This window comes from Pteropus alecto, unplaced genomic scaffold, assembly GCF_000325575.1.
Source record: "Pteropus alecto unplaced genomic scaffold, ASM32557v1 scaffold7, whole genome shotgun sequence".
NCBI lineage: Eukaryota > Metazoa > Chordata > Mammalia > Chiroptera > Pteropodidae > Pteropus > Pteropus alecto.
In genome coordinates, this window is record NW_006494614.1 from 65,113,649 (window position 1) to 65,139,006 (window position 25,358).

Below are 25,358 nucleotides of genomic sequence, written 5' to 3' on the forward strand. Positions count from 1 at the left end.
AGGCCACTGCTGACCCAACTTCATTCTTAATGTCACTGATAAAAAGTGAAGGCCTTTTCTCATCAGAGCCACTTCCTCTATTACAAAAGAGCAAGCACAAAAAAGTCTGCAGACCAAGGAAAATTCAATGTAGCAGACCCTCTCAGGCTAACCTGGATTCCCATGAAGGATCTCTTAGCAGTGGGACCACCGTGGTCTAGGCCAGATGCCAAGTATCATGTCTTCTCTTATGCAGGAGGAACTGGCATGTTGCAATTGGCCATACGTCTCTTGGCCCGTGGCTTGTTCTCCTGCCCCTCATCACTGCCACTATCATCACTTTTAGCTTCTACTTGTTCCTTGGCTGCCTGTTGTTGCAAGTCTTGCACAGTATGTTAAGAGTTTCCAGAAAAACAGAACAAATAGGAAATATATATATTTAAGCGGAGATTTATTATGGGAATTGGCTCATGTGATTATGGAGGCTGAGAAGTTCCATAATATATTGACTGCAAGCTGGAGAACCAGGGAAGCCAGGCGTGTAGTCTAAGTCTGAAAGCCTACAAACTGGGGAGCTGCTGATGTAAACCCTGGAGTCTGAAGGCCAGAGAACCAGGAGCTCAAATGTCCGAGGACAGTAGAAAATGGGTGTCCCAGCTTGAGAAGAAAAAAAAAAATTCACCCTTCTTCCACCTTTTTGTTCTGTTCCAGCCCTCAATAAATTGAATCATGCCGAGCCACACTGGTGAGGGTGATCTTCTGTACACAGTCTGATTCAAATGCTGTTCTCTTCTGGAAACACCCTCACAGACGATCCCAGAAATGATATTTTACCAGCTATCTGGGCATCCCTTAGCTCAGTTAACATGTGAAATTAACCATCACAAACAGCTCTTCAGTGGGAGACAGAAGCAGCTTTCAACATCTTTATTCTGTACTTCCTCATGCAAACTGGATCACAACTTGATGATTGGTGTGTTTGTCAGATCCAAACCCTAGAAAATCATGAATTAAGTCATACTTCAAACCTCACACTTGCAATCACTTCTTTGTTACATTGTTCCACAGATTCTACAATGATGTCAACTTTGATATTAAGTTGCCTCTGGAATCCCAGAATGTGGCAGCATATAACACCTTGAAAATCCATCTTAAATAATAAGCCTTCATGCTGTTGTCACACTTCAATCAAGAGGCTGTAATAGGTAGTGTTATGATGTAAACAGATGACTGGTGTTGAAGAGCGCTCAATAACTGTTAGATGTCTTGATGTGGTACCAAGAACAATAATTTCGAAGTTTGTTTCTTGCTATAATTTAAAAATATATCCTGGAAAACATAAGCTAAAATAACAAGTATCTGCCAAGTCATCCAGCTCTTTGGCTAGACCTGAAGTGAACACGAAGGTCAGACTTCACGGTGCCTTTTAAAGCTATCAGATTGGCACTGATAAACCAGAAGTAAGCTGGTTTCAACTCCAGGACTTCTCTGGGCCTGGAGCCAAGTGTTATGAGGTACTGGTGTCATTTGAGGTGTCAGTCCTTGAAAACATTCATTTTCTTTGCACATGATAGTATAAAGCCTGAAATAGTGCTGTTGCAACATGCATTTTTAAAGTCAGGTTTATTAAGATAATTTACATGAAATTCACCTAACTTTGAGATGTGGTTCTGAGTTTTGACAATTGCATGCAGTCATGTAACCACCACAGTTGAGATACAGAGCATATTCATTATCCAAAAAAATTCCCAGTACTCCTTTGTGGTCAAGCCCTACCCCCTAAACCCAAACCCTGGCAACCATTGATCTTATTTCGTAATGTTCACCTTTTCCAGAATGCTGTCTTTTGTGTCTGGCTTCTTTCACTTAGTATTTTGAAGTTCACCTATGTTGTGCCACAGGCATTTTAAAAACTTTATTATGGGAAATTGTAGACATATAAAAGTCAAATAGTATAACAGTCCTCCACGTGCCTGTCACCAAATTTCAACAATTATCAATTCCTGGCCTTATTTTACCTACCTCCTACCCATTATTGTGTTTTAGCAAATCCTAGATTAAGCATTTTGACGTGTATTTCTAAAAATTAAGGATTTTTTTTTTCTTGTTAAAGATAATATTATCCCGCTTATTTCAGATAAAACTTTACGGCAAGACTTCTTTATAGTAAAGGATGCGTACTTCCTATCTCAGCGCATTAGGCGGCACATAATGCCTGGGCTCCCTGATTTTGAGCCCACGACAACAACAGTCCGCCGTGCGTCGTCTTCGGAAAGGACCTTAGGGGGCGGGGCCGATGCGCAGGTGTGGGCGGGCGCGTGCGCAGAGGGTGCACCATCTCGGCTGCCGTAGTTCGTCTTTGCACGTGGGCTCCCGTCGTCATGGCGGCTGTCCGGAAGCCAGTGCTGCTCGGGCTTCCAGATGCCGCGGTGCACGGTCGCCCGACTGGGCCCGGTGCCTGGAGTGCCAGCAAGCTGGGCGGCCTTCCGGTGAGATAGGGCGCTGCAGTCGGGTTCGGCGGGTGCTGATAAGGGCTACGGGGTGAGGGAGTGGGCGAGGTACCGGGGCAGAGTCAGAGTTTGAGTGCCTCCTCTATCCTCAGGACGCCCTGCCCGCCGTAGCAGCGCCAAGGCCAGTGTGTGAACGTTGCAGGCAGTTGCTTGCCTTGGTCGTGCAAGTGTACTGCCCGCTGGAAGGTTCCCCGTTTCATCGGCTATTGCACGTGTTCACTTGCCCCCGCCCCAGGTGCGGCAGCTGCGGAGCGCGCAGGTTGGTGAGGAAGCCCCAGAGCTGACCCCGGGATTTTATACCGAGTGGGCGGGAGCGGGAGACCGCACCCGGCGCGCTGGGATGGGGCTGGCCAGCCCGTTGGCGGTCAAGAGTGGAACCCTGACGGCCGTTTGTCTTTATCCTAAAGCTGGAAGGTGTTCCGCTCCCAGTGCCTGCAGATGCGAGAGAAAGAGGCGCCAGACACTCAGGTAAAGCCGTTGTGACTAACATGATTTGCTGTAAGTTGAGGGTATTTTCTAGATTATCCTTTAAGCTATGGTCTTTCAAGTACGTTGGAATGGTTTTTGCTCTTTTTCTGAATCGTAAAATGTTATTTCCTTAAGGTTTTGTAGTTGTTTCTTTTAATACACACTGAAGGTCTTGAGGCACATAACTTACTGATTTTTCTGTTTGGGAAAACATATGGGTGTATACATATACACGGGCGTGTGTAATACATATATGTTTGCAGTAAATATACCTACTGTGATATGTATATAACACATTTAATAAGACGAAATCTGAACTTAATCGAAGTCAGGCAAGTTGGTAGCTGCAGAAGTAATTCAGCCTCCCTTTGCCTGTAAAGATTGCTTTACAAATATGCTAAACTCTTAATATGTGCCAGGCATGGTAATAGCAGTACTGGGAAGAAAAACATGATGGTTCTGTCTTTCTGTATTTGCCAGGCTTCAACTTCAGATAATAGAAAAAACACTTTGACTTTTTAAAGGTGAGACACTTAAAATTAGGTTTTGCTACCTTATTAGATAGGCTGGAGGAGGCAACTCCAGGAATGACCTCCAGAACCACACCTCAGAACTGGCTTTGGAGGCGCTGCTATGCTTCCTCTGCTACAGTCAGGAAGCTGAGGTGTGTGGTCTGGTGAACTGGAAGCTGCTCTTGTCAGAACTGTTGACTCCAGAGCCTTGCTCTGTCTCCTTCTACAGACTGGCTGCCTTTTGCTTCATGGACTTTCTTTCCACTTCACTCTGTCTCAAGTTTGTCTCTGTCTCTTTGTCTGTCTATCTCTCTGTCTTGTCTCTCTTTTTTTCTCTCTCTCTCTCATCTGACCTGATTACCTGATTAGCAGACCCTTGATCACTTCTGGACCCCTAGATGCTCAAGAGCCTGGGAAATGTAGTTCTTTTTTGCCAGCATAAAGCACAGCTGAAAGAGTTTTAAACAGATAGTTAAGGAAGCCACTGTATTATATTTGCCACGCTGCCCATGAAAAGGAAAGCAACATGCTTTTGTGTAAAGGGGGTCCAGGAAGTGAATCAGAGTATGCCAGAGGGGAAGTGGCTGGTGCAAAGCCTGCCTCAGGAAGGTGAAGAGATGGGAAGGCTAAGGAAATAGATCAGATTACCCAAGTGTGCTTGGACCTCATTCACCGGGTATTCTTCCAGAGACAGGAGAAGGGCCTTGCAGCTGAGGATTGGTGTGAAGGTGCAGATGACTGGGGAAGTGACAATGAGGAGATGCCTTCACCACAGCTTACCTTGGATTTTGGAAATGATTCTAACAGTGCCAAAGACTTAGACTGTACTGCCCAGCTCCAAGACCTCTGCCTGCAGGAGACTGTCCTGGCTGCTGCTCTTACTGTGCCTCCTGGAGAAGAGATGGCCCTGCCTTCTGTAGTACCACAGTTCCTGCCCTACTACATCTGTGTCGTAGATGAGGACGATTACAGGGATGTGGTCAGTCTAGATCATGCTCATAACCTTCTGAGGGAATATCAACAGAGAGAAGGAATTGATATGGAACAGTTGATTTCCCAAAGGTGAGAACGTGTGCTGCTGTGGTCTAAAGTGACTTGATCAGGAAGCTGCCACAGTAGATACACTTCGATTTTACCCTGGTCCCTGGGGAAACTCTTTGAGGCAGAACTTGCGTGTATAGGACCTTTCTGCTTCACTCTTCTTGGAGGAGAAAGAAAGACAAACAAGGGGATTTTATCACCCACCCTTGAGTTAGCTTGAATATACTTTGTCCTATTTATAAGTACCCTCAAGAAAATGAACAAACAGAAGTTAGGGATGCCAAGTATTTACGGAAGAAAATGTGTCCACTATCTCTTTAATTTGTTTTCTATTTTTAAATTTATAGCTGATACAAATAAGTTAGAAAAATACCATCTGTTTATTCTCTTGGCTGTGACTCAAGAAATGGCCTAGGACCTCAGAGACCCTTCCAGATGCTCAGTTCTCACTTGTAAAATGGAAGTGATGTTGATATTTGTTGTCTGTCTCATCAGATGGCTTGGGAGTCAAGAGAGAGAATAGGTCTTGAAAGGCTTTATAAGCCAAAACCTTCTAAAGATGTAAGAATGATCATTTTTGCTGTCGTAATAGAATTACAATAGTAAATTTGGAGAGATGACCCGGTTCTTTACCAGAGCTGTCTCTTTCATAAGGTTTTTCAGAATATTGGGTCGCATCAAGACGTGTTGGTATTTGAAAATAATCCACAATACAGAAATCAAGAGAGACAGTGGGCATAATGACTTTTTAAATTGTAAATAGTCTACAGCCATGCCACCCTGAATGTGATAGATAGATAGATAGATAGATAGATAGATAGATAGATAGATAGATAGATTGCAGATAATTATCCCAGAGTTGAAAATGGCTAGGGAGCAGAGTTTGGGAGAAAGGTGGACAGGGGATTACTGTTATACTTAATAAGTGTTAAATTTAAGATATTTAAATTGTGCGCCAGGCCCCGGGTATGCGTGGTAAATTTTTAAAAATTACCTTGTTCTAAATACTGAGAGTCTCAGGATATAGAGACTCAAAAGTATTTTCTGCTTCTCTTTGTAGTCTTCCTGGTGATGGTAATGAAAAATATGAGAAGACCACAATTAAAAGTGGAGATAAGATATTTTACAAATTCAAGAAAAGAATTGCTGCTTGTCAGGAGCAGATTTTGAGGTAAAGGTACATTTTCTTTTATTATTTCTCTTGATTATAAAAGTAATACATGTTAGTTTGGAAAACACAGGAAAGTATAACAAGAAAACCAAAATTGACAATATTCCCCAGACCAAGAAGTTAAGATTTTAGTATATTACATTTACTTATTTTTATGCATTTGGATGCATGCATGTAGGTAGGTATTGTATATTTTTAAAAAACATAATTGAGATCATAGAATATAACTTTTCAATAAACATTTATTGACATTGAATGTTTAATATATTAAAAATTCTTCAAAGTTTTTTCTGCTTTCAAAATAATTTTTTAATTTTTAAATTATAGCTGGCATACAGTATAGTGTATGCCAATACATACAGTATAGTGTATTACAATATTATTGACTGTATTCCTTATGCTGTACCATGACTATTTGGTAATTACCAATTTGTACTTCTTATTCTCTTCCCCTTTTTCACCCACCCTCTCAATCCCCCTCCCATTTGGCAACCATGAAAATGTTCTCTGTATCTATGATTTTGTTTTTGTTTTGTTTGTTTATTTTGTTCTTTAGATTCCTCATGTAAATGAAATCATATGGCATTTACCTCTCTCTGTCTCACTTACTCCACTCAGCAAAATACCTTCTAGGCCGATCCATGTTGCTACAGATGGCAAGATTTCATTCTTTTTTTATGGTGGAGTAATATTCCTTTGTAAATATGCACCACTTCTTTCTTATCCATTTATCTATTGATGGAGACCTAGGTTCTATCCATATCTTGACTATTGTAAATACTACTGCAGTGAACATATGGATGTGCATGTCCCTTTGAAGTAGTGTTTTCAGTTTCTTCAGCTTAATACCCAGAAGTGGGATTACTGGGTTCTTCTTTGCTCTCTATTATAGCCTTTATTTTAAAGTTTATTTTGTTCTATATAAGTGTTGCTACCCCAGCTTTTTTTGTTTGTTTCTATTTTCATGATATACGTTTTTCCATCCTTTTACTTTCAGTCTGATTGTATCTTTTGATCTGAAGTGAATCTTGTAGGCAGCATATGTAAGGGTCTTATTTTCTTATGCATTCATCCACCCTGTGTCTTTCAATTGGAGCATTTAGTCCATTTACATTTAAAGTTAATGTAGTTATTGCCATTTTATTCATATTTTTAACCTTTTTTTCTCTTCTCAAAGAAGTCTCTCAAACATCTCCTGTAATACTGATTTGGTGATGATGAACTCCTTTAGCTTTTTCTTGTCTGGGAAGCTCTTTATCTGTCCTTCAATTCTAAATGACAGCTTTGCTGGGTAGAGTAATTTTGGCTATAGGTCCTGGCTTTTCATCACTTTGAATATTTCATGCCATTCCCTGTGGCCTGCAAAGTTTTTGTTGAGAAATCAGCTGACAGTCTTATGGGAGCTCTCTTGTAGGTAACTAACTGCTTTTCTCTTGGTGCTCTTAAGATTCTCTCTTTGTCTTTAACTTTTGGCATTTTAGTTATGATGTGTCTCAGTATGGGCCTCTTTGGTTTCATTTTGTTTGGGCCTCTCTGCTTCCTGGGCTTGTATGTCTGTTTCCATATCCAGGTTAGGAAAGTTTTCAGTCATTGTTTCTTCAATTAGGTTTTCAATTCCCTGCTCTCTCTTCTCCTCTGATACCCCTATGATGTGAATGTTGGTACACTTGATGTTGTCCCAGAGGCCCCTTAAACTATCCTTATTTTTTTGGATTATTCTTTCCTGTTGCTGTTCTGATTGGGTGTTTTCTGCTACCTTAATCATTGATTAGATCCTCTGCTTCATCTAATCTGTTGATTTCTCCTAAGGTCTTCTTCATTTCAATTATTGTAGTCTTTATTTCTTACCAGTTCTTTTTTATGTTTTCTATCCATTTTAATGTTTTCTATCTCTTTGTTAAAGTTCTAACAGAGTTCATCTACTCTCCCTAAGTTTACTGACCATCCTTATAACGTGTTTTGAACTATGCATCTGATAGATTGCTTAGTTTTGTTTAGTTCTTTGTCTGGAGCTTTGTTCTCTTCTCTCATTTCATACACGTTTGTCTCCCCATTTCGGCTGTCTCCCTGTGTTTATTTCTGTGTGTTAGGTAGGGCTGCTATGTCTCTTGGTCTTAGTAGAGTGGCCTTAAGTAGTAGATGTCCTGTGGGGCCCAGTGGTGCAGTATCCCCGGTCACCTGAGCTGGGTGCTCCAGGTGTATGCCTCTTGTATGGGTTGTGTGTGCCCACTTATTATAGTTGAGCTTTGGTTGCAGTTTGCACATCAGCGGGAGGGATTGACCCTCAGACTGACTGGTTGTGAGGACTGGCCGGTGAATATAGCAGAGGAGCTGTTTTGCAGGAACTGATCCTACAACATAGGGTTCACTTTAGCAGGGTTCTGGTGCCTGCCCAGTCTGCCCTCGGGTGTGTTGTTTGTGGAAGCGGCTCTTGGTGCTCTTGCTGCTCAGAAGCTGGCCACTGGGTGTGCTGGCCCCAAGGCCTCCTGAGGAGCCTGCTACAGGCCAAGTTCAGCCACAGCCTGAGCCCTGCTCAGGGCTACCTGGCATGAGTCACCAAGCAGTCCACAGATGGACACCACCTATGTTGGGCTTGGAGGTGCCAGAAGAGGCCAAACCGGAACCGAGACCAGTGCTACTAGTGTCGGGCTCAGGGCTGCTCAGCAAGAGGTATGGGACATGCTGAGGCCACTTGCTGCTTGTTTGGAGTTTGTGAACCTTTGAGAGATTTTAGGAAAGTTCGTAGCACAAACCAAAACAGGCCATTTGTATGAAAAAGATGCTAAAAGCAGCTTGGGATGGAAGTTCTGTGGGATGGGGTCTCAGAGAATCACCGGAGCCAGCTGATAAGTGTTAGCTAGGTTGATGGAGACTCAGATGTGGCTGCTGCCTGAGTCTGCATGCTGGGTGTGGGGAGGGCCCAACAAAGGAATAGTCAGTGGCCTCTGCCAGCACTTCTAACTGGGAGAAAGCCTCCCTGAAGCCAGACAATTTTGTTCCTCCTTGTATGTCTCTGGCACCCCCAGAGCTGCTGCCCCAGCACTAGAGCTCAGAGCCAGCGATTCTGCCAGTGGGTTAGTTTGTGCTCCAGCCCTCCAAGAGGAATACCTGGGACTCCAGCAGCCTTCTGTCCCACTGATTTTCACATCCAGATTTTGTGAGGACTTGTCTTCCTGGCATTAGAGCTGTGATTGGGAAACCTGGTATGGGGCTGGAAACCCTTGCTTCTCTGGGAGGATCTCCGCAGCCGAGACATCCCGATTTTTAACCACCACATGTGGGTATGGGACCAGCCTGTTCTGCATCTCCACCCTTCCTACCAGTCTAAATGTGGTTTCTTCTGTATGTTCATAATTGTAGGACTTCTGTTTAGCTAGACTTCAGGAGATTTTCGGTGATGGTTGTTCTGTAGTTTGGTTGTAATTTTGATGTGGTCGTGAGAGGAAGCAAGCACAGTGTTTACCTACTCTGCCATCTTGACCAGAAATCCTTTTCTGCTTTTTTTTTTAAACTTAAATTTTAAATAGATAATGTATTCCTGACACTCAAAAATATAAAAATAAATACATATTCATATATGTATAAATACAATGAAATAGTTACATTTCTGCCTTCCCGAATCTACTAGGTTACTACTATTGTTAGTTTCCTATGTGTGCTTACAGTTTCTTTATGCATGTATAAGCAAATATAATTACATATTATTTTTCTTTTTTTCACACAAAAGGAGGCATTCTAGGCACATTTTGTAGCCTGCTTTTTTAACTCTACCCTGTAGGTAGCAGTAATGTGTCGTCTTAGTACATAGAGAACTTTTTTTTAAACCTTTATAGTACTGTAGTCCCTTATCCATTTGCCTTGTCGATATTCATTTAATGTTGTTTCCAAACTTTTATTGCAAATTATGCTAATGAACGATCTTACGCCTATGGTATTTTGTATAGGGTACTTTCTCTGAAGTGGTATAATTAAGCAAAAGGTATATGCAATTGTAATTTTGAGGATAGCATCAAAGTGACTCCCATAGGACTTTGGCAAGGTATAAGTGCCTGTTTTCTCATAGACTTTGGCAAGGTATAAGTGCCTGTTTTCTCATAGCCTTACCAATAGCGTGAGCTTCATACTTTTGTATTTCTGCCAATTCAAGGTGAAAATGGCATCACAAAGTATAATTTTACTTTGCTTTTTTTCTTATTAGCATCATTCTCTGTGTTTTTGAATAATTTCTATCTATTCATATCCTTCACTCATTTTTTTCATAAGTTCTTAGTCCTTTTGATTTTTTAGGAACTCTTTATATATTAGGGAGATCAGCCCTTTAATATGAGTAATTTTCTTGGTTTGTTATTTAACTTTGTTATGGAAATATTGGGTGTTTAAGTGCTCCCATCCAGTTTGTTTAAGTTTGGCAGTTTTAGAGCCGTGTTACACATCTCCTTCATAAATCTTAGAATTTTTTAATGATTTCCCCATAATCTAGTTCTAGAAGTGAAAATCAGGATCAAAGGTTTGGTGTTTAAAGGTTCTTAATATGTATTGTTCGACCATCGTTTTTACTACTTAGTACAAAGTCAAACATTACTCTTGATTTCTGCATCCTAATTTTATTGATGAAAATCCAGTTTATTGTGTTTCTCCTTGTTTTAATTAGGTATGGCAACTAGAGATCTCATAACACAAATCCCTCATGGAAATATGCCCAACTTATGATACCTTCAACAGAATTTTCTGATTAAACAAATATTTTTAAGCATGTGGCACCACAGTAGTGGCAGTGATTCTCAGCTGGAGACTACCCTGTAGAAGGGACCTCTTCCCCAGTGAGACTCACTGCTTCTGAAGGAGTGAGTTGTTGTGTCCTGGGGTGAGAGGAGAACCAATAACCCTGACCCTGGTGCTGGCCACAAAAATACCTTATCTGGTCAGGGAGACACAACGCTGTATGCTATGACAAGTGCCCAGTAGAGCTATGAATAGGTATGCAGGAAACAGGAGGGATGCGAGAGAGGCCTGTGCCTTGGTGCATCAGGGAAGGCGTCATGCAGGAGGGACACACTTGGGCCCTGAGCTCTGCAGAAGGGACTAAAGGGAAAGGATGCTCCAAGTCACAGGGGAATCACTGATTAAAGAAAAAGGTACCCAAGTGCATAGTGGTGTGTTGAAGGCAAGTCATTGAGCTGGACGTCATGGTGTCTGAAGTGAGAGCAGTTTGACTGAACGACTGCCCATTCCCTTCTGCTCCTACAGCTCCATACCTTGGCCTCCTTTAGGACACATACCCCTGTTGTCTTTCTTCCTTGCCAGACTAGGTGCTCCTGATACCTGGTACCTAGTACTGGCATGGATTGGGTCCTCAACTGTTATGTTTTCAGCATATTTTTACTAAAGAATTTATGCTTTATTCCATGGCCAGTGGGTACCAGGGATATGTTTTGATCACTCAGAGAAAAGGAATCCAGGTGAGAGGTAGTGAAAGGCTTTGGATCAAGGTAGAGGATATGGGAAGGAGGGGATAAATTTGGGAGATACTTGTATAATTAAATGACAAGTCTTGGTGACCATTTGATGTGAGCGTAAAATATTGTAAGACAACAAAAGTGGTTTTGAGGCACTGGCTGGTAAAGTTGGACGAGTGTTGATGCTATTCTGGAAATGGAGGTTTAGAAGGCTATTATCTGGAGTACAGGAGTCTTGATTTTTCTTGGACTACAGAATATGTCCTTGTCAGTTTGATTTACATCTTTATAATTAAATGTTTGTTACTTAAATAATTTTGATTTATTTCCTTTGTGCAGTCTGTAAGTTTCCTGTATAAAGACATATTACTTTTGTAGTAATAAGTGCTCATAGGATATTGAATCCGAGGCCTTGGAAGTTCAAGGCCTATGTCTTCCATTTCTAATTGTGGATCCTTTGGCAAGTCACTTAACCTTCTTATCCTCAGTGCCTCATCGCTAAAATAAGGATGATGATACAACTACGTATTTCATAGGATTTCTATGAGAATTAAATGAGGTGGTGAGTGAAAATACTCTGTAAAACACACATAAATACTAACTTTTGTTTGAAATCTGTGCCCCTTTTTGGGGGAGCAGAGTTCTGTTAACATCTCTTACTAGTATTGGAATATTGATGGATTCTTCATGATCTTAGGATAACAGTCTACTGAAATACCTGATTTCTAGAAATTCTTTGGCAGTAAGAACAGTATATAATTTAAATGCAAAGCACCGTGCCCATATATGGTAGGTACTTCACTAAGTCTTGTTGGAGCCAACAACTTTTCAAACAAGGTGAAGATGAAAAAGAGCCTTGGTTTTGGGATCAAAAGACTTGGCCTTGGGCACATAACTTTATCTTCGTTTTCACTTCTGTAAAATGAACCTAATACCTACTTTACAGGGAGGATTCAAATGATGTGTAAAGCATGTTTATTCACCCAACAAATATTTATTGAATCTGTTCTAGATGCAAGGCACTGTTATAGGTGCTACAAAAAAATCACAAAGATAAAGTTCATGTTTTATAGATTTTACATTCTAGTGAGATTAAAAATAGATGTGTTGTATGATTTCTGGAAGTGATAAATGAGGAAAATAAAACAGCTATTTTAAATAGGATGTCAGGGAGGTCTCAGAGGAAATAACATACCCAGCAGGTGTAGTATATAAAAATAGTGACATAGTGAAAACTTGTAAAAATCGGTATGGATAAAGTGAGCAGAGTGAAATCAAATGGTCTTCATTCCCTAATACCTGACACAATGAAGACAAAAGGTAAAAGTCAGCCAAAAATAAAATAGAAAAAACAAATGTAGTTGACCCTTGCCCCTTGCACAACATGGATTTGAACTGCATGAGTCCACTTACACTGGGATTTTTTTTTTTTCCTTTTTTGAAAAATATTCAGTTGGCCATCAGATCTGTGGATTTCACATCCTCCGATTCAACCAACCACAGATCAAAGGACGGTATTTTTCATCTGAGATGGGGAAACTGCGGCTACAGAGGGCCAACTATATGTATTGTTCATGTCATTTCATATAAGGAACTTGAGCATTTCTGGATTTTGGTATCCGAGGAAGTCCTAGAACCGTATAATTTCTGACTCCCCAAACATTTAGTCATCCCATGTATGCCAAGAGATGACTAAATGTTTGGGGAGTCAGAAATTATATGCAGATTTTTGACTGTGCACGAAAGTGGGGGAGGTGGCGTCCCTAAACCCTGCTGTTCAAGGCTCATCTGTAAATATTAAGAAAATTCCTTCCATTAGCACTGAAATTAGAAGAGAAACTTAATACCATAAAACTTGAAGTGGCAGCCTAGGCATAATATCACTAAATGTGTAACACAGTTCTGAGTGCCTCACCCGTATTTGTATATGTAATTAATTTACTGCTCACAGAGAAAGGTACAGAAATTTCTGGTATGGTTTAGTGCAAGTTCTAACCATGCAACCCTCTCTCTCACCTCTGTAAAATATACCAATTAATTCACAAAATCATGAGAATCGTAAGTAATCATCTTGAATCTGGAAAGAAACAGGAGGGGAGAATCTGTTATCTTCTGATGTGGGGGATAGTGGAACTGGTCGTTAGACAAAGAACTGGGTGCATTGGGGCGGAATTAGGGGTTACCTCCCAGAAATAAAAGTTGCTGGGTTCCATGATGAGTTAGAGTAATGATAAGAAAGTCAAGGTCAGTTTGTCCCTCATTTGAATGGGCTCTGTCCCAACATATAAGACATTTCACTCTATCTCAGAAGTAAAAACAAAGCCCAAGTGTTCTCGTAAAGATTGTATCCAGTCTTAGCAGATCTATCTTCCTACCCTAATTCCCTGTCTTTTACCACCTACTTTTCTAAGTAGAGGAAATGAAAACTACCCTTGGAGAAGGGGAAAAGAACAAACTTCAGATAGGAGATTGACAGGAAATCAGGAAGAAACCAGGAGTAAATAGATGGTCTAAACAGAGTTACCCCCTATAGGCATGAGCTAGATGAAAAGTGACATACCACCCACATAATCATACTGTGGGCAATAAAATTAAAGAAATGAATAGTGCATACAAAAATGAGCCGAGAACCATGTCTGGAAGACCACATAATCTAAGGAACACCTAACTCCCAGCAGATTTTTCAAAATACAGAAGAATCAAGAGCTCAAAGGTGAGAAAATAAAGTATGAGATGCCAAAGGAAATTGAAATGTTAAGCCACACAATATGATGTATCTAATAAACCTAGAACATGTAAGAAACTTAGTAGACTTGACTAAAAATCAAAGTACTGATGTAGAGAAAGACTTCAAATAATCTAGTCAGTGCAGAAAAAGAAGACAAGCAACCAGAAAATGATATCTATGGAGGACTGATAAAAATAATTACAATGAGGATAATTGGTGTCCAAAATAGAGAACCCAACAAGTGAATCAAAAATAATATGCAAACATGAAATAGGAAATTTACCCCAAATAAGAACTAAATCTACAAATATTAAAGTTCATTGAGTAGAGAGCGATTGACCATGAGAGACTTATCCTGGTGGTGGTTTTAAAAATATTGTCAATCTTTTTAATTTTAACCATTCTAGTATATGGTAGTGATATTTCACTGTAGTTTTAATTTTCATTTTCCTAATAACTAATATTGAGCATCTTTTCATGAGCTTGTTTGGCATTTGTATATCTTATGTAATGAAGTGTGTCTTTTCATCCATGTTTAAACACTTCTGTTGAGGTACAGTTGACAAAATCAACTGTCCATATTTAAAATCCTTTGCGTCCTGATCTCTGCTGCCGCCACTGCCTTACACCACAACCACACCACCCTATACCATCATCTGCTTCCCTGCTCGAGGCTGGGAATAAACTCATAGCACTCCCACTTGAGTGCTATGAGTTTATTGGAAGAACCCTCATCCCCATGGCCCCCTCCCAGGGCTCTGTGAGGCTGAGGTCTCTGTGTCCCCACACTCCTGTCTCCCGCCCCCCAGGGCACAGAAAGGCCATGCTCATGTGGGGGGCTGACCAGGGCCAGAGCAGGAAGGAGGAGGTGGTGACCAAGGAGACCTGGCTGTAGGGCTCACTCAAGGCCTCCTGTCTCTACTGGCAGCTCCCCAAGTTACAGGACGGAGACCTCAGCCTGTACCAGTCCAATGCCATTCTACACCACCTGGGCCGCTCCTTCTGGCTGTGTGGGAAGGACTTGCGGGAGGCGGCTCCGGTGTATGGGTGAAGGGATGGTGTGGATCTCCGCTGCCAATAAGTCACACTCATCCGTGCCTTGCCTTTCATTTTATTAGTAGAACCTTTTGAAGAGACGTTTTAAATTTTGACCAAGTCCAACTTAACAGTTGTTTTGTTTTGTTTTGTTTTCAATGGTTCATACTTTTTATTTCCTAAGAAATTTCTGCCTAACCCAAGATAACAGGATTTTTCCTGTGCTCTTGTAGAAGTTTTTAGTTTTATTTCTTATATTTAGGTCTGTGATCCATTTTCAGTTAATTTTTGTATATGATATATGAGAGTCAAGGTTCATTTTTTTCCAAATGAATAGCCAATTGTAATGCCAGTTTTTATTTATTACTGATTACCTTTTTCTTCTCGCTTATCAGTTACTGAGAAGAATGTTAAAACCTCCAACTGTGATTATGGATATGTCTTTATCTTCTGTCAGATTTATGTCTTATGAATTTCGTGCCGTTTTAAGATATGTGCACTTGTATTATATTTATCTGATGAATTAATCCTGGTATAATTATGACATGTTCTTATTTATTTCTGATCATACTCCTTCCTTGGAGTATATTTTGTCTGCTAATGTAGCCACATTAGCTTTCTTTTGTTTAGTCTTTGTATAGTTGATTTTTTTTCACCCTTTTACTTTCAACCTCTTCTTTTAAATACAAAGTATTTTTTTACATAAATTATTCCACTTATTTAAACTAAAAGGAAAGTTCACCTGTTTCTCCTACCTCCCAACACCCACCTCTGGCAACAACCAGTCTATTCTCTGTATCTATGAGCTTGGTTTTGGTTTGGTTTTGTTTAGATTCCACATATAAGAGAGATCATATGGCATTTGTCTTTCTCTGACTTATTTCACTTAGTATAATGCCCTCCAGGTCAATCCATGTTGTTACGAATGGCACAATTGCATTCTTTTTTATGTGTACTCCATTGTATATATATGTGTGTGTGTGTCACAATTTATCCATTCATCTATCGATGGACATGTTTTCATATCTTGGCTAGTATAAATAACATTGCAGTGAACATGGGGGTGCATATATCTTTTTGAGTTAATGTTTTTATTATCTTTGGATAAATACCAAGAAGTGGAATTGCTGGATCATATGATACATCTATTTTTGATTTTTTGAGGAACTTCCATACTCTTTTCCCTAGTGGCTGTACCAATTTACAATCCCACCAACAGTGCAAAAGTGTTTCCTTTTTTCTACATCCTTGCCAACACTTGTTACTTCTTGTCTTTTTGATAATAGCCTAGTATGAGGTGATATCTAAAATGTTTTTCTTAAACGGCTTAAATATATGGCTCTTGCCTTTTTAAAAATCCATCTGTTTGCCTTTTACATGACATTTTAGTCCATTTAATGTAATTATTGGTGGTAGTGGGTTAATTTTATTCTGCTATTGGCCTTTCCAGCTTTTATTTATTTATTTTTTTGTCCCCTTTCTTTTTTGTTTAATCTTTTCAGTGAATTGAATATTCTTTTTTTTTTTTGCGTTTTTTTTTTCTTTTTTTAAATTTAAGGGGTAACATTGGTTAATGCAATTATATAATTTGCAGGTGTACATTATCATTTGATATCTATATATTCTATTGTGTGTTTACCACCCAAAGTCCAGTTTCCTTCAGCCACCATATATTTGATCCCCTTTACCCACTTCACCCTCCCCCTAACCCCACATATTTGACACCCTTTACCCCGTCTACCTCCCCCCTCCTCCCACACCCCCTACCCCTCTGGTAACCACTAGTCTATAGTCTATGTCCATGAGTCTCTGTTTGTTTGTCAAGCTCATTTGTTGCTTTTAGGTTTATATCACACATATAAATGATATCATGTGATTTTTGTGGTCTACTTTTAGATTCCTACAATAATGGCAGCTCTCTTAATAGGAATTTGAGTGCCTTCAATGCATAAAAATGAAAATGACATGGGCTCTGAGTTCAAGGAGTGTACTATCTAGTAGATGAATAATGCTGCTATGAACATTGGTGTGCAAATATCTTTTTGGATATGGGTTTTCAAGTCTTTGGGGTAAATACCCAGTAGAAAGATTGCTGGATCATATAGTAGACCAATTCTTAGTTTTTTGAGGAACCTCCATACTGTTTTCCATAGTGGCTGTACCAATTTGCAATCCCACCAGCAGTATAAGAGGGTTCTTTTTGAATTGAATATTCTTAGTTTATGTTTTTGTCTCCTTTTGTGACTTTCCGTAGTGGCTCTCTTACCTTTTTTGTGTTAGCTTTGTGATTATAATATACTTCTCTGAGCTATTGCAGTCTACCTTCACATACTAGTTTACTACTTTATGAACTAAGAGCCATCCAGATTCCCATTTACCTTCTCCTGCCCTTTGTGATCTTGTTTTCATATATCCACTTCTATATATGCTGTATACCCATAATACAGTATTATTTTTGCTTGAAATAATAGTTTTTAAGGAAGTCTGTATATATTAAATGAAAGTAATTATCAGAAGATCTTTTATGTTTGTTCATAAAAGGGTGCTCCACATTCCTTCATGCAGGTGTGAGCTTCCATCTGATATTTCCCTTCATCTTGAAGAACTACTTTTAATTTTTTTTGAAGTATAGATTTATTGGAGACAAATCTCTCAGGTTATATCTGTCTAAAAATGTATTAATATTGCTTTTAATGGACATTTTCATTGCATATAAATCTTATTTTTTTACTTTTCTTCTTTCAGCTCTGAAAAGATTTGTCCCATTGTCTTCTTGCCTTTGTATTAAAAACTAGCTGTATTTCTTATTGTTCTATTTGTAATATATATGTGTACTTTATGTACTTTGTGTGTTTTAATTTATCCTGCTTGGAATTTGCTGAGCTTTTTTGATTTGTAGGTTTGATGTCTTTTCACTAATTTTGGGGAAATTTTGGCTATTATCTCTTCAAATATTTTTTCTATCTTCTTTCTTCTAGGACTCCAGTTAATTATATGTTACACTACTTGAAGTCATCTCATGGTTTTTAAATGCTGTTTCTTTTTTAGTTTACACTTTTTGTTTCATTTTGGATATTTCTTATTTTCCTTAAATTCAGTTTTTGTTGTTTGTTTCCAGTCTGCTGTTAACTTTTATTGAATGAAATTCTTTATTTCTGATACACATTTCTGTTTCAGTCTCTCGTGGTTTCCATTTCTGTGCTAAATTCCTCATCTGTTTATGCATGTTCACCTTTTCCACTAGATTCTTTACATGTTTATTATTGGTACTTTAAAGTAGCAGTTCCCAACCTTTTTGGCACTAGGGACTGGTGCTGCTATGAGAATCTAATGATCTGAGATGGAGCTGAGGCGGTGATGCGTGCAAATACAGATGAAACTTTGGTCGCTCACCTACTATATGGCCTGGTACCTAACAGGAGGCCATGAACTGGTACTGGTCTGTGGCCTGGGGATTGGGGACCCCTTCTTTAAAGTCTTTGTCTAATAATTCCATTATCTTGTCTGTTGTTTTCTTTGTATTTTTCTGCTTCTTTCTATATATAATAACTTTTTAAAATATTGTAGATACCGAAGTCCTTAGATGGGCATGCCGGTAGTACAGAGATTGGAGTTCATTTAATTTGCAGTTGAGCTGAGTCTGGGCTTTGTGGCATTTTTATTTAGATTCAGTTCCACATTGGCTTTAGTGCCTTCATCCAGACTGAATCAAGCGTGGGTAAGACTTCAGGTATCTTGCCGTGCTTTACAGGCTGCGGCTAGTGTTTTGGACTTACGGATTTTCTTTTTCTCTGGTTTACTCCTGGTACCCTGCAAGAAAGAACAAAGCTTGGGAAGCGTGATGTTAGATGTTAGATGTGATTTCTGTGTGGTCCTGACTCAGTGTTCTTTGTTTTCTTATTCTAGGTATTCCTGGAGTGGAGAACCACTTTTTTTGACTTGTCCTACATCAGAAGTCACTGAGCTCCCAGCCTGCAGCCACTGTGGAGCCCAAAGGACATTCGAGTTTCAGCTTATGCCAGCACTGGTCAGCATACTGAGAAGTGCTAATTTAGGTAATAGCCCTTTATTAATTTGGATGTGAATTTCTTGCACTAAATTTGGAATTATTTCAAAATGAAAGACTTTCATTTTTGTTTACTTATAAAATATAAGCATGTTACGGAAATTTGGGAAATTTGGGAGATCAGTATGTTTAGAATAATGTAGCTTTGTATTAAGTTTTGAAGTCAGGAAATGTGATTCTTCCACCTTTCTTTTTTTTTTAACGTTATTTTGGTGGTCCCTTGAGAATTCTTACGAATTTAAAAATGTTTTTCTATTTCTGTAAATAACACTGTTGAGACTTGATAGGGGTTGCATTGAATCTGTAGATCACTTTGAGTAGTATCGTTAACAATAATTAACAATATTAATTCTTCCAATCCATGAACACAGGACGTGTTTACATTTATCTGTCTTCTTTAATTTCCTTCAGCAACGTTTTGTACTTTTCATTGTACAAGTCTTTTGCCTCTTCAGTTAAATTTATTACTAGGTATTTTATTGTTTTTAGTGCTATTGTAAATTGTTGGTTTTTAAAAAAAAATTTATTTTAGTATTGTTCATTTAAGTGTATAGAAATATAATGAATTTGAGGGTGTCAATTGTCTTATTCTGTGACTTTATTGAATATATTTGCGAGAGGTGGTGCTAAGAAGAAAAGTTAGAGCTGTAAACACATACATTAGAAACAAAGAAATCTCAAATTAATTACCTAACTGTATACCTTACAGAACTAGCAAAAGAAGACCAATCAACCAAAGCTGGAAGAAGAAAGGAAAAAATAAAGGCTACGGCAGAGATTTTGAGGGAGAATATAAAAACAGGAGAGAAAAATATACAAAACCAAATTATTTGGTGTGGATTCTTTAGTTTTCCACATACAAGATCAGATCATCTGAAACAGATCAGTTTACTTTCTCCTTTCCAGTTTGGATGCCTTTTATTTTTTTTTCTTGCCTAATTGCTCTGTCTAGAACTTCTGTGTTAAATAGAAGTGGCAGAAGTGGGCATCCTTGTCTTGTTCCCAAGTTTTAGGAGGAAAGCTTTCAGTTTTTCACCATCAAATATCATGTTAGCTGTGGGTTTGTCATATATATGGCCTTTATGAAATTGAGGAATTTCCCTCGCATTCTTAGTTTATTGAGTGATTTTTATCACTACAGGATGTCGAATTTTGTCAAGTGCTTTTCCTGCGTCAATTGAGATGATCATGCAGTTCTACTCTTTCTCTTAATGTGGTGAATTACATTGATTTTTTTTGTATGTTTAACCATCTTTGCATTCTTGGGATAAATCCCATTGGATCATGGTGTATAAACCTTTTTATAAGTTCTTGGATTCCGTTTGCTAGTATTTTGTTGAAGATTTTTGCATCTATATTTATAAGGAATATTGCTAGCCTCATAGAATGAGTTAGTATTCCCTTCCATTTTTAGGAGCGTTTAAGGATTAATAGTCATTCCTCTTAAAATGCTTTGTAATATTATACTATCTAGTTCTTGCCTTGTCTTTGTTGGGAGATTTTTGATTACTGAGTCAATCTCCTTACTAGCTACAGGTCTATTCAAATTTCCTATTTCTTCTTGAGTCAGTTTTGCTAGACTGTGTTTCTAGAAGTTTGTCCATCTCATTTAGGTCATCCAGTTTGTTGGTAGACAGTTGTTCACAGTATTCTCTTTAATCTTTTTTATTCCCATAGTAGTAATTTTCCTACTTTCATTTCTGATTTTAGTAATGTGGGGTTTCTCTTTCTTATTCATTCTAGCTAAAGATTTGTCAATTTTGTTGATCTTCACAAAGAACAAACTTTTGGTTTTGTACATTTTTCTTTATTGTTCTTATAGTCTCCATTTTAAAAATCTCTACGGTTCGTGCCCCAGGTGGAGCCACGGACCATACCCTGGGTACGCCAGGCCCCGCAAGTGCACCAGGGGCACCAGGCACTGACAACGAGCATGTGAGAGGAGACGCCTCGCCTTCAGAGATCCGGTTCTTAAGGGGAAATGGCAACATCCATAGGTCAGGGGTGGAAGTGGGGTGGGGGAATTAAAGAGAGGAAAAAAAAAATCTCTTCTCTAGCCTTTATTTTTTTATTTCTTCTGCCAGCTTTGTTTGCTTGGTCTTTTTGTAGTTCCTTAAGGTATACAGTTATTAATTTGAGGTCATCTTTTTGTAGTTCCTTAAGGTATACAGTCATTAATTTGAGGTCATTCTTTGTTTTTAATGTATGTATTTGCATCTGTAAATTTTCCTCTTAGCGCTGCTTTCACTGCATCTCATATAAGGTTCGGTGTGTTGTTGTTTTTTCCTTTTTTCTCAAAAGTATTGTTTAATTTCCCTTGTTATTTCTTCTTTGATCTGTTGGTTTAAAATGTTTAACTTCCACATATTTTTGAATTTTCTAGTTTTCCTTCTGTTACTAGTTTTATTTCATTGTGATCAAAAAAGAAACTTTATATGATTTCAATCTTTTCCAATTCATTGAGACTTACTTTGTGGCTTAACATACGGTATATCCCAGAGAATGTTCCATGGGCACTTCAAAAGAATGTATATACTGCTGTTAAGTGGAGTGTTCTTTATGTGTCCATTAGTTCTAATTGATTTATAGCATAATCATATTCTCTATTTTCTTATTGATCTGTCTGGTCCTCTTATTTATTATGAGTGGGGTTATTGAAGTCAACTGTCATTGTAATACTGTCTGTTTCTCCCTTCAATTCTGTCAATTTCTACTTTATATATTTCAGGTCTTTGCAGATAGAAGCATGTGTGTTTACAGTTATTATATTTTATTGGCCCTGTTGAACCTTTTTATCAACATGTAACAACGCTTTTTGTCTCTTGTAACCATTTTTTCATTTGCAGTGTATTTTGTCTAACAGTAATATAGCTACTCCAATTCTCTTTTGGTTACTGTTTGCCAGGAATATTTTTTTCTGTCCTTTTGCTGTCATCCTTTTTGTGTTCCTATATCTAAAGAGAGTCTCTAATAGTGTATAGGGAGATCTTTTTTTTATTATTCAATTTGCCAATGCCTTTTTTAAAAGAGTTTAATCCATTTACATTTCATGTTATTACTGATAAAGAAGAATTGACTTCTGCCATTTAGCTATCTATTTTCTGTATGTCACAATTTTTTTTTCTCAATTCCTCTATTACTACTCTTTTTTGTACTTAGGTGATTATTTGTAATATACCATTTAGATTCTCTTCTTTCATTTTATATTTTTTAGCTATTTACTAAATAACTTAAAAAATCTCCAAATGGCTACTTTGAGAATTACAATTAATATTACGACAGTCTAGTTTGAGTAACGCCAACTTCATTTCAGTAACATACAAACATTCTACATGTATATATATTTCTGTTCTTCTCCCTTTGTAGTGTTATTGTCACAGATTCTATCTTTATATCTCGTGTGTCTGTTAACATAAATAATAATTATTTTATTCATTTGCCTCTTAAATCATATAGGAAAAAGAGAGAAGTTACAAACCAAACAAAAAGTACAATAAAGTAAAACGGGCTTTTATGAAGTTAATTTTACTAGTATTCTTTATTTTTTATCTTTGAGTTGCTGTCTAGTGTCCTCTCATTTCACCGTGAATAACTCCTCTTAGCATTTCTTGTAAAGCAGATCTACTGGTAATAAACTCCCTCAGCTTTTTCGAAATCTGATAATGTCTTAATTCTTAATTTTCGAAGGATGGTTTTGCTGCATATACAATTCTTGGTTTACAGTCTTTTTCTTCAGGACTTTAACAATGTTGTCCCACTGCCTCCTAGCCTTCCTGGCTTCTGAGAAATTAGCTGTTAAATCTTAAGGAGGATGTCTTGTATGTAACTAGTTACTTCTATCTTGCTTTCAGAATTATCTCTTTGTCTTTGAGTTTTAATAATTTGACTATAATGTGTCTAGTGTGGATCTCTTTCAGTTTTTCCTGCTTGAAGTTTCTCGGATGTGTAAGTAGCTTAGCTGCTAATGAAAAGACTCTGAAATTTACCAACCTCTTAATAAAGTTCTCCCCTGAGAGATGAAGTGTTTGACTAGACTTCAGAGTTCCAAAATAGTTGCTTCAGATAGTTCTGGCAGCTCACTGGTGCTCCAGTGTAAAGTAAGATTCCTGGAGCTTCCTATTCTACCATCCTCCTTGACATTACTCCCACAATTGATTTTTATATATTAAGCCCTACAATGTTCCTGATGACTTTTTTTGTTGATTACATCATGTTTTAGACATAAGACAATCATGTCATTAGGGAATGAAGAGAGTTTTACTCCTTTCCTTAGCTAGCTGTCTTTTAATTTTTAAAATTTTTGCCTCCTAGTATTGACTAGAACCTCCAAATCAAGGTTGAATATAAATATGAGAGCAGACATCTTTGTCATATTATAGGAGTAAAGCAGTCATCTTTAATCATTAAGTAACCTGTTAATTGTAGAGTTTTTGTAAATGTTCTTTTTCAAGTTGAAGAAGTTCCTGTCTATTCTTATTTTTTGCATTTTTTAAAAATTAATTTATTTTTTATTATGATGACATTGGTTAATGAAATCCAGTAAATTTCAAGTGTACAATTCAACAGTATGGTATATATATATTGCATTCTGTGTTCACTACCCATAGTTAGATTTCTTTCTGTCATCATATATTTGACCCCTTTTATCCCATCTACCTCTCCCCTCCCCCCACCCTCTGGTAACCACTAGTCTGTTGTCCGATGTTGGGAGCTGAGCTAACTTGGTGAGCTTTGAGATAAGTGGCACTAAACTATTTTAAACACTCGGTGTTTTCCAAGAAGGGAGTTGTAAGAACTTCATTGTTTTGTAGAATGAGTAATTTGGCTGACCTTGGGTCTTGACTGCTGTTTTCTCATTGCGATGCTATAAGTAGTGTGTTTTAAATAAACTCGGGGACACAGACACAGATACAGACACAGCTTGATTCTGTGATCCCTCCTGCAATTCTTTCTGTCTTCTTTCTTTTCCTCAGTCCATGCTCCCCCTTTTAGGTACCCTCAATTACTTCGTCGGCTGGCTCCGACAGTCCACGTCCATGAGTCTCTGTTTGTCTTGTTTGTTTGTTGCTTTTAGGTTTATATCTCACATATAAGTGATATCATGTGGTTTTCAACTTTTTGCATTCTTTTTAATAGCTGTGTGTGTGTGTGTGTGTATTTATTATCTAAGTTATGTTAGGAAATTGCAGCTTAATAGGTCTGTACCACAGTTTATGTTGTTCTGAGCCACATGGGAGAGTATTGATTTCTCTTCATCCTTAGCAGCATCTGGTATAAAATTTTGGAAAAGCTTTGTGAATATTATTGATAAAAGAAAGCAATTTCACTCCTTGGTGTAAACCCAAGAGAATTGAAAGCATAATGTGTACACAGATGCTCATATCAGCATTGCTCATAATAGCCAAAAAGTAGAAATAACTCAAATGTCTATCAACTAATCAATGCATAAACAAAATGTGGGCTCCTCATAGAATATTATTCTGCCATAAAAAGTAATGAAGTACTGCATGACACATGCTACAGCATGGTTGTACCTTGAAAACATGCTAAGTGAAAGAAGCTAGGCACAAAAAGGCTACAGATTATATGATTTCATTTATATGAAATGTCCCAAATAGGTAAATCCATGGAAACAAAAAGTATACTGGTGATTTCCAAAAGCTGGGGGCACGAGAGAATGGAGAGTGACTGCTAATGGATATGGGTATGGAGTATCTTTTTGGAGTGATGAAAATGTTCTGGAAGTAGATCAGGGAGATGTTTGTATTCCTCTAGAAATATGCTAAAAAAAACCATTGAATTATACATTTTAAAATGGTGAATTTTATGGCATGTGAATTAGATTTCAATTAAGCAAAACACCATGAAAGCCACTGCGCAACTCTTAATGCCTTTGGTGATTCTTACAAAGACAACAGGAAGAACAGCTATGACAGCAAAGCAATAGTTATAACAATTAGGTTTAATAGAGGTAATTAAGCCAGTTTTAATAAATGAGCATTCATTCTTTAGAAGAATTATTAGTTTTATTTTGCCCTTTCATGTATTAATATGTAGTTGAAATTTTTGCTTTTATATATATTTTTAACCAGAATTTCTATTAGTATATTGATGTCAATCCTTTGAGCCCTTATTTTTTGAGATCTTAATATTTTTCTTACTGGTCTATTTATTCTACATCCTCCTTGTTTCTTGCTAGCTGTCTTTTTCCTTTTTCCTTCCTATTTTTGTTTTGTTAGGTTTTTCACAGTTTAAAAATTTATGGGATTCTCTCAGTCTTTTTTGTTGTTATTTCTTATTTTAAATTCTAAGTCAAAAAGTCTTTTATCTTCCAGAGTATGGCTTTTTAAAATACTTAATTCTTTACTCCTTGCTGACCGATATTTTCGTGG

At 38.0% G+C, this 25,358-nt stretch overlaps 1 protein-coding gene across 5 annotated transcripts in view; it reads left to right on the forward strand.

Moving 5' to 3' along the window:
• The first annotated feature begins 2,307 nt into the window (after positions 1-2,307).
• Positions 2,308-25,358, forward strand: part of PDCD2L (programmed cell death 2 like) — a 29,593-nt gene continuing 6,542 nt past the window's right edge. Inside the window, exons 1-8 of one of the 5 annotated variants that reach the window (XR_003044418.1) lie at positions 2,308-2,468; positions 2,582-2,748; positions 2,897-2,957; positions 4,158-4,531; positions 5,571-5,681; positions 18,807-18,955; positions 19,676-19,799; positions 20,789-20,963. Coding sequence is in view for 4 of the 5 variants with exons in the window: in XM_015600229.2 (XP_015455715.1) it covers positions 2,361-2,468; positions 2,582-2,748; positions 2,897-2,957; positions 4,158-4,531; positions 5,571-5,681; positions 18,807-18,955; positions 19,676-19,905 (1,200 nt within the window). In the remaining variant the exon portion in view is untranslated. Of the gene's footprint in view, positions 2,469-2,581; positions 2,749-2,896; positions 2,958-4,157; positions 4,532-5,570; positions 5,682-18,806; positions 18,956-19,675; positions 20,283-20,788; positions 20,964-25,358 lie in introns of those variants that run through there. The other 4 variants (XM_015600231.2, XM_015600232.2, XM_015600229.2 and 1 more) reach the window with 4 other exon arrangements.